Below are 18,476 nucleotides of genomic sequence, written 5' to 3'. Positions count from 1 at the left end.
TGTGCACAGAGCGATTGAACGTGGGTAATAATAAAGTGTCTTCCTTTTAAAGGTCCAGTATGTATGATTTAGGGGGATAAATTGGCATAAAAATAAAATATAATGCCTTAAGTATCTCATAGTATATTCAATTTCTGCCAATATATTCCTGTAAATCCTACACACTCAACCTTTAACTTTCAAGCATAACAGCTGAACAGAAAGCGTGCGCTGTAGAAACTGAACCCGTCACTGTGTGCTGTGACTGCTGACCTGGACAGAATCACATTAACAGCCTGTATTAACCACAGAAGAAGAAGACGAGGAGGAGGAGGAGGATTTAAACTCTCACCAGTGACATTCTGGAGGCACCAGCTTCCCGAGCTCCTCTAGAGACTTCTCTGAGCGGTACTCCTACACACAGACGACAAACAATAGAAACTCAGAACAACAGATTTGTAAAAACCGTCAGACATTAATGAATGTGCATATATAAGTGATTATAATATCAAAGTGAGCAGCAAAGATTCACTCTGTAAAGGTCTGTTCATTGTTTGTGGCCTTAAATATTTTATGAGGTCATTAAAAATGAAAATTTGTTTGTTGTGGATGAAAACAAGAACAAACAGAACTCACCTGGACAAACGCAACGGTCACCACGATGATGATGGCCTGTCAGGAGACAGACAGACGGAGCTGGTTAATATATCTGATCACGTTTATGAATCATCTGCTTCTGAAACTGGACACCGAGTTACGTCTCACTGAATGTAATCGAGACATAAAGTCTGACAGACTGCTCTCACCTGCTCACTACAACCAAGGATTAAAACATATTTACTTTAGTTTCAAGATATTTAGACTTTTTTTACTTACTTACACAAACTTGAAACAAAAGACAAAAAATGAAGAACAATAAATACAATTTTGCAAAAATAACAAAAAAAGTCATATTTCTTTTTCAAAATGCTAAGAATTTATTTTCAAAAATTCTATAAAAACAAAAACAATTTTATTTTGTAATTTTTGACTGTATTTTGAAAATATTGTAACTTTTATTAAAATATCTTGACAATGAGTGAAATATTAATCTCGAATAATCTTTACTTTATTTAAAAAAAATTGCAAATTAATTAAAAATAAATATTTAGACTTATCTCTTAGTATTATTTTGGCTGCATTATAAAATATAGTACTATTTTCAAAATATTATGACTTTATTAATAGAATATTTTCACAGTCTTGCCATTCATTTTAAAAAGATATTTAAGACATCTATTGTAATATTTTGGCTTTTTTTTTTTTATTTTTTTAAAAGTTGTCTTACTTATTACTTTTTTTAATAATGAATATCTTTTTTTTCCAGTGCAACTTTTTTAATGTCATTTAAAAAAATATATAAATATTCTCCAAATATTACCACTTTATCTTTGAAATATTACTTTTTTTCCTCAAAGCTGTGACCAATTTTCAAAAAATTGAGCTTCAGACAAAGGTGCTTCTACTGAATACTGACGTGAAGGAAAAGGATACTTATGCAACTATTTTTCTATTGATCTGCATCAAAAAAGCAACATTTCAGCAATGCTGTAAAACCACAGAATATAAAAACTTTCACTGGTGGTGAAAAGTTTTTACAGTCCCTGTATGTGATAGAGGAAAGTACTAACACTCCACAGAGATCGCTGCAATGCAAGCCAGAATCCAGAATATTTACAACATAAACGAAAACTCAGTGAGGCCACAAACTCCTTTCAACACTCTCTAAAATCTACATAAAACTTTAAAGAGGTTTTAAAAATGGACACAGTACGCAAACAATATACAAATATTGTTACACACCCAGCTTAAATACATGTGCAAACGTTGTAATTTAGCAATGTTTAGACTGCGACTCGATGTCTGGCGGCCTAACAGCAGGCCGGGCTCTCCCAACAGGGGCTGGATTAGCCCGTCAACCTGCAAGACACTTTGAGATTTCCTCTGCTAGCCTCGAAAACTTAAAACTAATCATGACAATCTGCTCCGCATTGTGTCACAGAGATATTTATGAGCATCTCAAAGGAAGCATGATTCCATATTTAGGCTGTATATGTGCAGAATGATCTATCAGATGCTCCTGTTTAACCACGACTGTATAAACAACTATCACTGGATTTTTTTAACACTAACACTAAAGTTAAAAACATCAAGATTCTCAAGCAAATTCTACTATGATTTTTTTCTTCAACTTCTGAGCTGATTTATGGACATTTATTTGAGAATATAAGAGTGTGAATGTGAATCATGACCACATGACCTCTCCTTGAGCCATCTTCAGGACAAACTCTACAGTTTTGGCTCCAGCTACTAATAAGGCTCTCAGAATATAGAAATCATTCATCAGAAATCAATCAAAATAAATAAATAAATAAATAAAAACAAACAAAACAGAAATGTCATTGTATATCTTAACATAAGGCAATGTTTCTCTGATGTTTTCTTGTCCTTTCACATAATCTATTTGATTTTTGATTTAATGTATTTCAAACAAAAAAACAGAGAAATTATTAAACAAGTAGACAAAAAACTGTATTTATAGAAAATGAAAAATCTAAAACAACAGAAATGGCCAAACACATGATGACTTGGTTTATATATTCAAAAAGGCGTGTGAAGAAACTTATTTAATTTCACACCATCTCCACAAGTCATTGGATTTTAATTAACCAGCTTCATCATTAATTTAAACCTATATTCTAATTAACTAAACATATATGCATCTGCCCACATACCCAGAATCCATAATTTACAAAAAAAAGAAGATAAAAAAGGAAAGTATAAATATCAAATAACCAAATACATAAACATTAAACTTGGTAAACACCTGCTGATCAGACTCGTTCTTCATCCCTGCACCATTGAAAATCATGTTTTTATACATTATTTTAAAGCGGTTTATGGTTGGACATTGTTATAGCTCCACATTAAAACTGTTCCATAGCTTTATTTTGATTATACAAAAACTTTTCTGATGACATGAACACTGTGAGTTTAGAAATTAAATCTTCCCCTTAAATTGTAACCCTCTTCTTGATCACTGAACAGTTTTCAGTTTCAATTCCACATTATCTGGAAATTTCAATAATACTGACCTATGCTCTATGATCTATGCAATTATTTGCTGCTGCAACAACAAGTTCCCCAAAAAGAAAAAATAAGTTTCATATAATTTAAATTCCCAAACTCTCAGAGAGTGAATATCCTGCACGCATCTACATCTTCACTGCTGATGCTGCCATAAGCTGCTATCTCTATTTATAACTTTACAAGAACTCTGGCTCCCTGGGGTTTTTATCCAAGGAAGAGGGGAAAAAAACGAAATACATGAGAGACTGAAGTGTGTGTTATTATAGTGCGAGGTGTAACATACCACAGTGATGCTGATGGCGTCATCAAACTGGTGCATGAGAATGCTGATGACTGCCGACGCCAACAGCAACAGGATGAGAGGATCTTTGAACTGCAGAGAGAGAGAGACGGAAACTGCAGTGAGCAGAGTTAGAGGCAACAACTAAAAACTGGACTTTATTTTGACGACTCTGAGTGTGTGTGTGTGTTTTTATCCATCTGTCTTTGTGAGGACTGATCAAAAATCTGTCAAAAACATTAATTTATTTACCACTACATACCCTTTCCAAATATTTGAAACGGTTTCAAAACTCATTTTCCACAGTATCGATGCAATGGTACCTGCTGCAAAAAATAATAACTGCTGCCTGCAATGTCAATTTTTTCCAGTAAATGGTATCAAATATCGATATTTTTCAAGGTATGATATCAAAGCTTTCGGGGAATTGAGTTAATTTGTAAAATTAGGTCATTTTTGTAGGGCGAGGCCTTTTTTTATAAAGGATTTTGGAAAGGACATTTTTGAAACAGTGGATTTTTTTTTTTTTAAGAAGATCAGGAAAATTTTAGAAATTGCGGACATTTTGGGATATTTTGGGAAGATGGGGAAATTTGGGAAATTGCAGACAATCTGGGATACATTTGGAAGATACAGTGTTTCAGGAAGCTTGGGACATTTTAGAAATTGATGAAAAGATAGGGACATTTAGTCAATCGCATATATCTTTGGTATATTTGTGGAAGACTGAGACATTTTGGGAAGAGGCTATTTGCATTTGTTTTTTAATGCGGAGCCACAGTTTTATGTGTGTACATTTTGTTAAGATTTTTTTGTGTGTTTGTCAGTGCTTATGCTATATATATATATATGTGTATATATGTGTGTGTGTGTGTGTGTGTGTGTGTGTGTGTGTTGTACATTATGTTGAATCTTTTGCACAAATCTCTCCTAAATAAGAGATCTTGATCTTAATGAGGCTGCCTGTAAGGTGAAACTACTTTTCGAAAAAGGGAGGACTTTTTCCTATACCTATAATTGTCCTCACAACGACAGAAGAAAAAACTGTGTGTGTGTGTTTTCCATGATGTCTGGACAAGCTGAAACAAGTGTCAGTCATCCATAGCGAGAAGGCGGAGCTCACTGACTGAAGCAGGCCAACAGTTCCAGCTCTATTTTCAGCTCCAGCATCCAAATGACCTGTTTTCCACATCGACGACACGAACGACTGAACACAGCAGCAGCGAAAACCTTAACTCTGCACGGTTTCATCCACAAACCTGCTGAATAAGTTTCTTATCTGTCAGCTGTTAGTGACACTGTTTTATTTCTTTGCGTCAGCATGTTGACCACTCCAGGGAAGAAGCTATATGGCCACATTCACACCTCTGACGAGACTATTTTTTCAGTCTGGAGGGTTTATGCGTGCACTATGGCCCACAAATTCAAACTCAGACTGCCATTCAAAGCTCAGATTAATGTGCAGATTATGCATGAATCTACACATGAATATCAGCTGCAGAAATTCAGCTTTCAGATTCACTTTAAATAAAATAATAAATAACATTATCATGTGCCTCTCCTCACCTCTGAGGCCTGTCCGGTCGAGAGAGAACAGATTCTACATCGACACCTGACAGATTGTGGCTGATAGCGAGATGAATTCACTTGTAAATCTGAGGGTTGAATGTGTGAAAGGAGCTAAAAAAAAAACAAACCCATCCTCTCCTTTACTCTCCTGCCCTCTGTCTCATCCTCATTTCCTTTCCTTCTGTCCTCCATATCCTCCCTTTCTCTTTTCCTCTCCTGTCGGCTTTCTATATATAACCTGCGTGTTCACAGAGGCCTCTCGTCCTCCTTCCTCCAGCAGCAGTTTCTGTCCTTGTCAGAGTTCATGTGGACAAAACAGACCAGCAACAAAACTCCCTCAGGCTGCTTCTATTATTTAACCGCTCCAATCTGACTGACCACACACAGTAGTTTTACATCTGACAAAGGTGCTTATTGCTCGCCGCTAACTCCACGGGTGTCTCTCTGTGTCGGGGAGGCTTCTAGGTGTCATGTAAACATTGGCGTGCAGATACCGCGAGCTCTCTTTAGTCTCACGTGAGCACACATACATGAACACAGCTCCCACACGAGTAAATTCAAGTCATGTCAAGTCAATTTTATTAATAAAGCTCATTATCACAAAACACAATTTGCCTCAGAGGGCTTTACAGGATGTGACGTCCCTCTGTCCTTAGACCCTCGCATCGACTGAGGAAAAAACGCCCTAAAAAAAAAACTATATTGCTATAGGCTACAACAAGGCCAAAATAATGCTGCCGGCAACGTTTTTCAAAACAACTTGGCATGTTGGGGCTTCAGGATACTTACTTAAGACGAGCAGTATGAAGACTTTTTCTGGTTTTATTATGTATTTTTTAATGTTTTAATTCTGGTCACCATTTGGGAGACAAGTGCAAGGCCTTCCGTCAACCTCTGGCAGTGTTGTGTGGACTATAAAACTTCACCCGCCTTTCCATCGGCACAGGGGTCAGTCGAACTATTCACTGAACTATTCCTTTAAGGTGAATGAATGCTTTTCTTAACTTGAATTTAAAGATGTTACACTGAGAAACCAAAATGATGTTGGTACTGATAAACAACATTTTATCTTTAGAGGTTAAGGAATAGAGGAATATACTGTCCGTTGAGCTTTAGTCCGAAAATTATGTGATTTTCTTTTGTTAGAACAATTTAAAAAAAAGGGGGGAAATATATAAATCAAATTAGGGCTGTCAAATAATTCAAAAAAATCCCTATTTATCACTTCATTTGAATAATTTATCGTAACCGCAGCGCTGCTAAATGGGCAGCAACCGGGCACTGCAGACCAGTCAGTTGCTGCCCATTTAGCAGCGCTGCGGTTAACTTCTTCTATTTTGTTACATCCACAAGTTTGTGGCAGTTTGCACACTCCAAAATAGTGCTTAGCCAGCTTTGGCGATGGACACGGCACACTGAATTCAGTCTTAATCAAAGCAGCAGATTAAGAATTTCACTGTTTTTGTGTTTAATCTTGCCTCATTTTATTTTGTTTCCTCTCTAAATGTCTTGTGTTTTAATTCAGCAGATTATCTAAACATGTTAAATCATGTTAAATAGAGAAGCTTAACGTTGCAGGAATACTGTTGGCGTGCAAAATGTGTCTTTTGTCAACTGCAGGAAGTTGACATTCATGCAAGCTGTTTCAGCGTTATGTAATCCAATGTGACATTTCAGCGCCATGACACAAACATTAGCATGAAATATGAAAATACCAATATTTATAATAACACAGCGCAGTATTGTTCTGGTAATTAGATTTCCAGTTTAACATGTAATCTGTCTGAGCCGACATTGTGTTCTCGTGACAAATCAATGACACACTGGAACATGATGAGCCTCAGGACACTTTATAAGGCATGAGATAAAAATAGTACATTGGTTTTTATCCTGGAGCTGCGTTTATGCTGCTGCTGGATGTGTGAAGAGCTTCCTGAGACTCTGATAATTCTGCAGTGTTAAAATGTGGACTGTCAGATTAGCAAATGAGGACAAACTGTCGTCTAAATTCTGCAGACTGAAGCCAACAGCAGCGAGAACACACAGTTTACTGTCGGACACACTCAGTCTGGTTAAAGTTGTTAAAAATCAAAAACACTCCTGCATCAGGAACCATCTTAATGTGGTGGATTTTCTTACCTGTGAAATGTATTTCTTCCATAGCGGCTCCTCTTCACTGATGTCAAACTCGTTCCAGCCATGGTAGGCTCTCCTCCGGCTCACCTCCTCCTGGGTCAGACCCAACTGCAGGTCGGCCTGTCGGCATCACGATCACATTTATTTTTACACACAAAGAATCTGCCTTTTTGCTCGGGTGCATGAGAAACAAAATGAGGGAAAAAAGATAGCAAGCATTGCAACAGTCGAGAAACAAATAAAATTGATTTTTTTAAAAATAAATATTACTATTATTTAATATTAGCATCAACACAACAATGACTGCTTTAAGACTTAAATGCTCTTCATCTTAAGACACAAACTTTATGAAAGGGTGAGTATTTTCAAAGTATTTTTCCTTAAAAGGTACTGCTGAGTATCTGTAGCTGTCAAAGATTTTCTATGCATGACGTACAGTGCAGCATCCTCTGCATATGGAAAAGGTTTGCAAAATCACATTTCACTGTAACGCACTGAATATTACAAAAGTTACATAAACTTTCACCAGCTCATTTTTACACCTGCTTTGTTTTGCCCTCACGCTCAGACTTTTCACTTTGATCCGACCCTAAACTAGAATTGTGAAACCTTTGCAGATAGAGGTAAAGCTCAAATAGACGATCCTTCATCCCACGAAAAGAGGCAGTCTCGAATCAAACTGAACCATCATTTAGTTTGTTTCTAGTATGAAAACTTCTGTTTGGATGGTTCGTACTTTTGGACCAATTACAGGAATTTCTGGCAGCCTGGCATCATACTGGAAAAAACAAAAACAGCAAGACAAAATGGACTGCCATAGCAAATAAAGAGAGGTCATGCGATGTTTAACTAATATGGTCCAATGACTTTTTTCGTTTCTTTAAACTGCAAGATGAGCCCACACACACAAAACTGACAAAACGGACATGGGTGTGCCATGTAGACTGCACACGCATCACTGCATGAGAAACCAAAACTAAACCAAAACTTACCGGACACACGGTGACAGAGCAAACTGTAACATCACGCGATTAATGTTACTCAGCGGTTATTAACGGGTTCGATGACAGTCAAGCCATTTTGCTTTCAGTGCACAAAATAAAAAGTATATATATATATATATATATATATATATATATATATATATATAACTATCACAATTTTTTAAAAAGAAATTATGCATTTTAGGCTGTAGCATCACAAAAACGGTTTATGAAATCCTAGAGAAACTGAAAAGCTGAATAGCAGAATGCAAAACGTGTGGGTCCAAAATTTAAGATGCAGCAACTTCAAACTTTATCCAGCATTTGAAGTTGCGCAACCAACAGTAAGTCAAGGCAAATATTAACATAATTCGGGAACTAATTCTTAACTTACATTAGCTCAATGGTAAGTTTTTAACAAACTTGTTTCAACAAATAAATGCTCATTTTAAAAAGCATTCATTAAAATTGAATATTGGCATTACATTTGTCGGAAAGCACATTATGACTTGTTTAGGACTCGAAACTCAAAGTATAGGACTTGGGACTTAAGTGCAAAGACTTGAGACTTATTATAATGATTTATAAAACAGTGACTTGTTCCTACTTTTGACTGTGGCTACTGATGTGATGACTGACAGGAAAGCACACCAATCGCTTCACGTACAAGCTTCAATCAAACATATATAACAATATGCAATATGCACGACGATATATAGTCTCATATCTCAATATGATATCATATCATTATATTGCCCGGCCCTAGTTAGGACACAGCTGGTCTGAGGACAACGTACCTGCAGGACACACACTACTTCGTTGACGGGGAGTTCACTGGCTTTTCTGGAGGTTAGTACCGGGACCATGGTCTCATCTTCACTGAATTGTTGTCTCTCGGAAAGCTGCAACACAAACACACAGAGAGAGAGAAACTTCAGCGAAGCGGAGAGGACACACAGGAGACAGATTCTTCTGCTGGAGGACATTTATCTGTGCAGGAGGCCAGACAGGAACAAGACCAGCAAGTTTCTGTCAACACACACTGAAAATCAGCTCAAGTCTTTCTGCTGACCTTTTGTAAACCTCCACCTTTTTACAATGGAGACGAGCTGTACGACAGCAGGCGGACGCTGGAGACACTGAGCAGCTCAGCTGGAGCCGCCTGCAGCTCAACAACAAGTTTTTATTTAACTGTTTTAAAACTAATGACTTTACATTTCAAATGTACAACGGGGTCTGCAATCTGGACGTCTGCAATCTGGACGTACGCACAGTAGTAATTTACGATGAGACGTGTTACGTATCAAAGGATGATTTAAAGGTTACTCATTTCTCACAAAACTAACTTTTTACTCAAAGATTGTGGGCCAAGTTTACAAACTGTGTATACTAAAAGAATGTTGTCTCTGGCTGGTAATAATACGTCTGACCCTCCTCACATGTTATTGAAACAATATCAGGTGTTGCCATCATACAGAGGATTTGAGTCCCACAGGCTCGACTGAACAGGTTGAGGAACTCATTTTTTCCTCATTCTGTCAACCTATTAAATCAGAGTTTGGCCTCTGAGCAGCTTCATTTGAACACTGAATGCAAGCGATAATAATGAGTAATATGTTGCACTTCATTTACTTTTCATAACGTTTGTTGTTATTTGTAGTGTTTGTTGTGAGATTTTGTTGTTTTGTTTTGTTTTGTACATTTACTGTTTGGTGTGCCCAAAAACAATCCTACAAAATGTCTGCGAGAAAAGTAAGAATAATCCTCATTTGAAAAACTTCAATCGTAGTGTTTTGACAGCTTCAAGCATGCTGGACTGTTAAATACTTCCACAATCAAATGCCTATTATCATGCACAGTGATGATGATAACGATTATTTCCCTCCAGCGAGCAGCAGAGGACCAAAGACGCGAGGTCCAGAGAGGAAGGAGGAGGGAGAAGGAAGCTGACAGCATCCTGGCGGCGTTTAAAGACAGCAGGAAACAAAAGGACAGCAGCTCCGTCAAAATAAAAAGAAAAACCCACGGGGGTTTAAAAACAGAACAAAGCCTGCTTTCACTTTCACTCACAATAAAGAGGAAAAAAAACTTTTATTTCTTTGTCAGCTCATTTTTCATGTCACTATGATGGGCTATTTAAAAACACTTTACTGTGAGTTAACTTTATCTAACTTTATTATCAAAGCTCCCTCCTTATTAGAAAACTGTATTTGCGGCTGAAACTTATGCGTGTCAGTATTTATTGTTTTATTTTAGGGTGTAATGACTTTAATGTTGAGAAATTATGAAATTCTAGAGATGCACCGACTGTTTTTTCCTGGGCCAATTCAGATTTTAGCCGGGCCTGCTGATTTTCTTTCTTCCTAAGAACTATAATTGACATCATACACAAAGACATGCAGAACTTTTCTTTGCAACCACTGGAAACTTGACTTGAGATCATAAAAATCCATGTATAATGTCTCCCTATCACCGTGAATCTCAGCAAACACACCCACTTGGTCTAATTAAAAAATAAATGTTTGATTTATGGGGCTTGCAGTGAGGAGGCACCACCTGACAAATTCAGGACAAAAAGGTCTCTCAGTAATTTTTTAACTTCCTGGCTTCATGCATCACGATTACAGGATGAATCACCAACTGCTCACATTAACGCTGCTCTCTCTGATCAGCACGAGAACATGGTGACACCCAATAAAGCACACTGATTCTTTCTAATCGATCTCAGTTGGTTAACATCATCAGGCACATTTGGAGGATTCCTCTCTGTCACATGACTGAGCTAAACATCCTAACTTTTAAAATCACAGACACAAGCTCTGAAAATCGAACTGTTCCCCCGTGATAACAGCCCTGAACTAAAGGGACATATTTCATAAATTCAAAATATTGTAACCAACTCTGAAAAATCTACCTTCCTAAAAAGTGAATTTTGCACTGTTCTTTGGGGAGTTTAATGTGAAACTGGATCTCTGTTAGTTGCTACCAGGGTAGCAACTAACCAAGATGAAGAAAAAGTGTGCTTCAGCTTGGATTGTCACCAGTTTGATCTCGGGCTGGACACGAAGGGTTAATCTAGGTGGGAAGAGTGAAAAAGCAGAGTTTTCATACCCACCGCTGAGGAGTCACTGAGAGAGGCCCAAAACCCAAAACCCTATCCTGCTGAGCAGTGTGAGAATAAACTGGTGTCCCGTGGCTCCAGCGAGAATGAATTCCAGGTATTTCTCATCTACATTCAATGTTTTCACAGCTCGAGTCTGAAGGCGAGATAACTACAACCAGCTGAACCTGCTGTAGCCAAAAACTGAAGAAAAAAATCACCACCCTGCAGCTTAATGTGATAAATAAACAAACTGAATCAGCGACGTGTAAACTCGGCAAAGTGAAGAGGTCAGTATAGTAATGACGAATGACGCTGCTGAGGAGCACAGACACTTTCTACTCACCACAAACACAACCTGACTGCAGGTGCAAATGTTAGACTTCCTACAGAGCTTTTTAAGTGTCAACTACAACCTCTAAGACTTATTTCCCCATGAAAATAAAACAGCAAACTGCAGCAAAACCAGAGCGTCTGATAACATTTCTCTCTGGAAAACTGCAGGGGGAACAAATATTATTCAGTCACTGGACAAGAGCTGGAAGTTTTATCACCAAACTTTAAAAAGCAGGGAATGCTGTAAAATCTGCTCCAAAGCATGAGAAGACATACGCAAGTTTATCCAACCTGTTGTTTGAATATATTTTGAATGTCAAAGGACTTAGAGGTCACATGTTACTGCAGTGTCCCAGACTTCCAGTTTCTAATTCCAGAGAGGTTTTTTTACAGCCTCTTTTTGTCGTAGTTTTGTCCATCATTTTAACAATACAAACGTGTTTAAAGCCCCTCATAACATCAAATATTCAAGATTAAAAAAGAAAAATTTGAATGTGGAGGCTCATGCAGGAAATTGGCCAAAGAAAGAAAAAGAAAAGAAAAGAAACTGCCCGCACACTGTCCTGTTTGCAATAATATTTTGCAATTTACTTTGCAATAACCTTTGTTAACCCTTAAGGCCCGCTTTCATATTACAAACACTTGTATCGCTCTCAAAATTGGGCTGTATAAAATATTATACATTAAGGTTTTTTCACTGACTTAATGTTTTTAACCAACATCAGTCCTGGCAATAAATACAAATTACTCATAAATTTTCGAGATTTTAGCCCTTTAAATGTTTTTGTCATGATGCCACTATGTTTTTAGATTGAAAAAAAAGAAAAATGAATTATTCGCAATATACTACATGCAAAGTTTTTTTAATGGTCACAGCCTGGGACAGCACACCTAGTGGAAATAGCATGTATTTTCTCCATATGTACAAATATTGTAAAAATTACATCATCAGTTGGAAAATAGTAAAAATGAGAATTTCCAAGTCAAAAGCCCAGAATAACACCCAGAAATAATACAAGTCATGTTTTTCTGCTTTGATGGCTGTGGGATCAAAGATGTCAGTTTGAATGGGTTTCAACGGAGCACTTTTTGACCTTAACAGTCTGAATGTAACTATTTAGTTTCCACAGTGTATTTTAGACTTATTGTAGGAGCTGAGCTGCAAATTCATTGATTACATTCAAATACACAATCTGGACAATTTATGCCATATGCATGAACACAGCCAAAATGACCACAAGATGAAAGAAAACCACACAAAATGTGTCAAACCTTCCCTGAGGGTTAAGCAAATGTTTTGGGTTTTGTATATCAATGCAGGTTTTGCTGAGAATTATCATATTTGATTCGAATATGTTAAATACACACAGACTGCAGGACCGACAGTGATTTCAACTCATCGTCTCTGACTGGCCTCGTCTGTAGAATTGGGCTGATTTCCGTTTGCTGACCGATTTGACCTGCATTTGCCGTAAAACAGATTCTAGCTATCTAAAAAGTTCCCTTCATCATCAATCTGTGCCAACAATGTCATGGCGCTAAATCTACAACTCAACAGAGTCTGACAAGATGTGAGCCGAGCACGGCATCATGAAAGAGATCAGTTTCAGAAGAGGCAGGAGAGCGACACACCCTGTGTTTAACAGAGAGTTGAGGAGACGAGAGGAGACATGGCAGAGTATGGGACATATTTGAATATGACAAATGAGTATATGACAACATTTTGGATTTGAAACTGATGACAAAGATAAGCATGACTGACTGCAGCTGACGCGATTTTGAGCTCAACTTTTACCAGATTTATACATTTCAATTAATATCTGTTGCTTGCTTCAAAAGCACCTTAAAGGACGAGGAACGGTGTATTCAAGTTCAAATAAGGAGTTATCAATACGAAACCTCCTTTCTTCAATACAAAAACCTAAATAAAGTGGCAGCTGACTGGAGGGAGATCGCTATAGGGAGCCGAAAGTTTCGGTAAACGACCATCACTAATAACAAGTTAGGCTATTTCCTGTTGGCTATATTAAACATAATTTCCAGTAAATGCCACAATATAAACGTGTTATCTGTTTGAATAGTACCAACGTAGGCAAATAGCAAATAAACTACTCACCCATCTCCAGTCTGTTCTCGTGAACACAGCCGATAGGTACATTTTTTGTTTATATAAAGGAACAGAATTGCCTGTTTATTGGATTCAGTGCGGACAGAGAGCTCTGATATGACACGATGAAACGTGACAGTCAGACTGTAGTTTGCTGTAAGGACACTGTGTCATTATGATCCATCAGGGAGTGGCTACTGAGTCAAGTACAATAACTACATATTGGGTAAACCAGTTTGGTCAGGTGTTTGGTGTTATTTCAAACAGGTTTAAATATTTTTACACTGGTCCTGCCCTTAATGTAACATAATAGAATATATATACTATATACATGTATAATCTAGCAAGAAGAGCATAAACAGAATGATAATCTCTCTTATGAAAACATTAAACTTGGAAATTTGTGTGTTCATTTATGACATTCATATCCTTTATATTAGCAAGACGCTGACTGAGACAAATGTTTTTTTAAGGCCTTTAAGAAGAGAAAGAAACTGATGATGCCTGACGATGGAAACTATTTGGTGGGACTGGAAGCTATCAGTGCAGCAGTGATACTCAGCTTAGGGCCTGCGGGCCAAATCTGGCCCCTGATAGGGTGCCAGGTTGCTCTCCAAACATATTCTAATTCACAATAAAAATAAAGTGATTTATACAGAGAATTGTTATTTGTACTTTTAGTATATACAAGGTGCCAGAGTGCATAAAACTGCATCAGAAAAGAGCTTGTTTATTGAAAAAAAGTACCAGTGGAGGATCCTCTACACCTAAGTCCTAGCAAAGAAAAACTTAAATGCTAGAAATGTCCTAAAATCCTAGAAATGTCAAAAAATCTTCAAAACATTTTATAATCCTAAAACTCTAGAAATATTCAAAAATCCTACAAATGTCTTACAATCCCAGAAACGCTCTAAAATCCTAGAAACATCTTAAAAATCTGGAAACGTCCTAAAATCCAAGAACCTTCCTAATTTAAATCCTAGAAATGTATAAAATCCCAGAAATGTTCTATAATCCCAGAAACGTGTATGGAGGTGCCATGGCTGGCCCCTGGCCTCCTGTCATGATGCAAAAACAGCCCCATCAGACAAATCTGAGTATCCCTGATTTGCAGAGCTTTTGTCTGACTGACCAGAACTCAGGAAAAGGACACATTTTGTAGATAATGCATTTTCTTGTATGCATTTTCCAGAATATTTTAAATTAGCTTAACATGACCGGTTTATGAATTGTCCTCGTAACGGCAGGTACGATCACCTGTGATCAGGTTGAAGCCAAAGTTCAAGAGAAGTTTCTTACTCTTGTACAGACACCGGCTTCATCCGACCTCGTCCTCCTTCATTCAGCTCTCTTCAGATCCATCACCAAGACAATAAAAAACTCCATAAGCATTAGCCAACACTCACTTAGTATTCGCTAAGACACACGTGGACATCCAGCATCTACTCTCCTCCTCACATCTCTTAATCCTTCATTAACTAAGTAAGTAAGTAAAATTGGCATTTATATTTTCACCTGTTGCTTTGGGCAAACCTTCGTCCTCTGCTTTACAGACTTTCCCTGATGGAGTGGGTTAAGGAAGTGAGAGGCTGAGAGGATTGGTTTTTAATTAGAGGCTTAAAGGAGGATCTTCCTTCTCCTCACCTCCGCCTGATGGATTAACAGTCTGCCCTCTGCAGGACGGGAGGACAGCTGCAGTCACAGGACGAAGGTTCAAGGCTGGACGGCTGTTTTACTTGCAAGTTAGTGTCACTTTAAAACAAATCAAAATAGTGACGATGTTTCCACACCACAGGCACTTCTCAAATCATTCAAAATAATTTATTTTTCTATTGTCCACCTGTATGAACAGTTAAACTGTGTTTCACTAAAATATGTCAAAATACAGCTAAATATATTTCAGAAGCAACACTCAAGTCGGAGTGTATTTGTTAGGGATGTCCCGATCGTATCTCAAAGATCGATATGTGGGCTGATCTAATCGTTTTTAACTAAAGGGGATCAGCTGTATTGAGTTTGTACTTTTATTTCAGTGCAACGCAAAGTGGATTTGAGAGCTATTTCTGAGGACGTATTTAAGTGCGTTTACTTTGTAATTTTTTTGGAAAAAACAAATCAACAAAAAAACAAACAGATGCAGCATCAAGTGGATCTAAAATCAATTTATGAAGACATTTTAGTTTGTTTACTTGTTATTTTGTGTGTACTTGTGTTGTACGTCGCTTTGGATAAAAGCGTCTGCTAAATGAAATTGTAGAATTGTAGAATTGTAGAATTTTCTAGAAAAAAAAAGCAAATACTGTACTAAGTGGAAATTTGATATAAAGATATTTTTAGTTTGTTTACTTTTATTATTTTGTAAAAATGAAATAAAATAAAGCCTTTAAGGAATTGTTTGGATGCAGACATGTTTCTTTTATTGCACTGAAAAGCAATCAAACTATCAAACATATACACTGGATTGATTTTAAAAACTTATCAGATAGGGACTTGGTATTGGCAGACACTCAATATGACTCGGAGTGGGATCGGGGGCATAAAACTTGATCGGGACATCCATACAAACAAAACAAGCAATGTGAAGACGTCACTTTGAGTGATCATCAAGAAACTAACCACCAGATTAACAGATAACATAAACAATAATAAACTGCAGCCTAAACTGTTCCAGACTAATTTAAATTTATCTCACAGGCTTACAATAACACCACGACAGATGCAAATTAGAGCCATTCACTGACAATGACTGTTTATGTCAGCCCAGTAGTAATTAAATTAGTCATGTGATCAGATGTATTGGGTTCTGTCAGCTCCGGAGATAACAGTGATTGATCGTATTATACGTTTCCTTTGCGGTGTTTAATCAGAGCAGCACGTCTCAAAGTCACAGCAGAGTGAGGGAAACATGAAGGCAAACAGCTCAATCAAAGAGCTCACCACTTCCTGTGAAAACCCTGTGTGTGACTTGTATCTGCACTGATTAGAATTAAGTGCTTCCTTGATAATAATAGTCTTCATTAATGATGTTGGCAGCTTGTCTGAGCAGACGAGTAAACAAACCACACACAGCAAGAGCAAGAGAGACGCAGAAATGAAGAGTATTGGGGAAAAAATAAAGTTTGAGCCTGATGACAGAGGACCTCCTTCTTACCCAAAGAAAGACTGTGGACAAACTGAAATTAGCAACTGATCAACAGCGAAAGCAACCAGGTCACGAAATGAGCACATGAAACACATGAACACATGAAAGTGGCTTGCTTCACTCATAAGCCAAAAAAAAAAGACAAAAAGAAAATAAATATAATAAATAAGTAAATAAAAGTTAATAATAACACACTGCAATAATCTATTGGTGCTTTAGAGCAGGACTATCCGACCTATCCTGTTACTCATCCATCAGATTTTTCCTCGATCATTTTTATCTGTAAGTCACTTCACTGTTAGACCTATTCACATACAAATGCATTCTCTTATCTATTAGTTTACTGATTGTTTTATTTTATTTTGTTTTATTTTACCTTTCTTTATCTTTCATGTGTAGCTCCTGTTGTACCATGTTGTATTGTTTTTAAACTGATTTTATTTATTGATTTTATTATTGTCTATTGTCTCTTTTTTTAAGTACTTTGTAACTTTGTTTTGAAAACTGCTTTACGAATACATTTTAATGTTATTATTTTAATTATTATGATGATTCTAATTATTATTAGTGACTCTTTGACGAGTTAAATTACAAAATTTATTCAAATACTGTGTCTGACATTATCAGAGCTCAACTTTAATTGATTTTTAATGAGTTATTTAAAAAAAAACAGCCCTGTTTTAAAACTTTAGTGACTAACAACACAAAGAGTCTGCAGCCGTTCCTCTGGGCTGAATTCAAATTTGCTGGCGTTGAACAGGCAAAATGTTTGACATGTTCATCATCCAAGTTTTTCATATTAACACAATAAAGACCAGCTGAGGCAGATGGGAACGTCATGCAGGTATTTGGTCATTAACTGAAGTACTGGACACATTAAAAGGATTTTTTAAATCAATAAGTCATATCACGTTACCTTGACATTATGAAGAAAACTTTGTTTTTCTCTGATGCCTCCACGGAAAACAGCAAACATCTTGATGTATTGGGAACTTATATTAAAATATCGGTTTCCAAACTTTAAAAGAACTCCTACAGTATATTACAAGTCTTACTTATCTAGTTGTATGCTCAGCTTTTCTCCAATGACGTGCAATTTCACTACTATTTAAAACTAAACTGACACTGAATCTTAACTATGCTCTCTTCACCGTTAGACTACAATACTGAGGGGTTTTTTAGCGAAGATGCATACAATATTTGCAAAGTTGTAGACTAAGACCAACAAATCAACAACACCAGCCCTAGAGCGATGCTGCTAGCAAAAAGCTGAAAATTAATCCTTTGAATACATATGTAAAGAAAGTATAGTAAAGCAAACTTTAATTAAAAAGCCCTTTGTGAATCTACAAGGGGGTGTACAGTGCAAATAATAAAATGTGCACAGAATGCAAATACAAAACACGGATACAGAAAACACTAAAAATTACACCGAAGGCTAACAACCGTTACAGGATAAAGTGCTTATGAAACAGGTCAGTTTTGAACAGCTTCTTCAAACCATCGACTGACTGTAGACCTCAGTGATCTCAGTGTGGGGAGGGCAGCACAATCATCGAAATTCAAAATCAACAAGTGTGCATATGTTTCCCTTTTTTTAATCATTCTGCGCTGCCTCTCTAAATTCACTTCTTTTTGCGAGTCAACAAATGCAGTGTAGGCGAAACTCATCATGAGTTGTTTTTATCCTTCAGTAGCAGTTTGAGTTGGGTTGT

General features: G+C 37.0%; 1 protein-coding gene across 2 annotated transcripts in view; it reads right to left on the bottom strand.

Annotated features, from left to right (window-relative positions):
• Window positions 1-18,476, bottom strand: part of atp2c1 (ATPase secretory pathway Ca2+ transporting 1) — a 48,845-nt gene that overhangs the window by 21,053 nt on the left and 9,316 nt on the right. Inside the window, exons 1-6 of one of the 2 annotated variants that reach the window (XM_042489547.1) lie at window positions 13,629-13,745; window positions 8,874-8,978; window positions 7,097-7,213; window positions 3,392-3,481; window positions 616-651; window positions 332-393 (exon numbers count right to left, since the gene is read on the bottom strand). In XM_042489547.1, the coding sequence (XP_042345481.1) occupies window positions 332-393; window positions 616-651; window positions 3,392-3,481; window positions 7,097-7,213; window positions 8,874-8,978; window positions 13,629-13,670 (452 nt within the window). In that variant the 5' untranslated portion in view covers window positions 13,671-13,745. Of the gene's footprint in view, window positions 1-331; window positions 394-615; window positions 652-3,391; window positions 3,482-7,096; window positions 7,214-8,873; window positions 8,979-13,628; window positions 13,746-18,476 lie in introns of those variants that run through there. The other variant, XM_042489548.1, reaches the window with a different exon arrangement.

The sequence above is a fragment of the Plectropomus leopardus genome, chromosome 7 (assembly GCF_008729295.1).
Source record: "Plectropomus leopardus isolate mb chromosome 7, YSFRI_Pleo_2.0, whole genome shotgun sequence".
Lineage (NCBI taxonomy): Eukaryota > Metazoa > Chordata > Actinopteri > Perciformes > Serranidae > Plectropomus > Plectropomus leopardus.
This window is presented reverse-complemented; position numbering and strand designations above follow the sequence as displayed.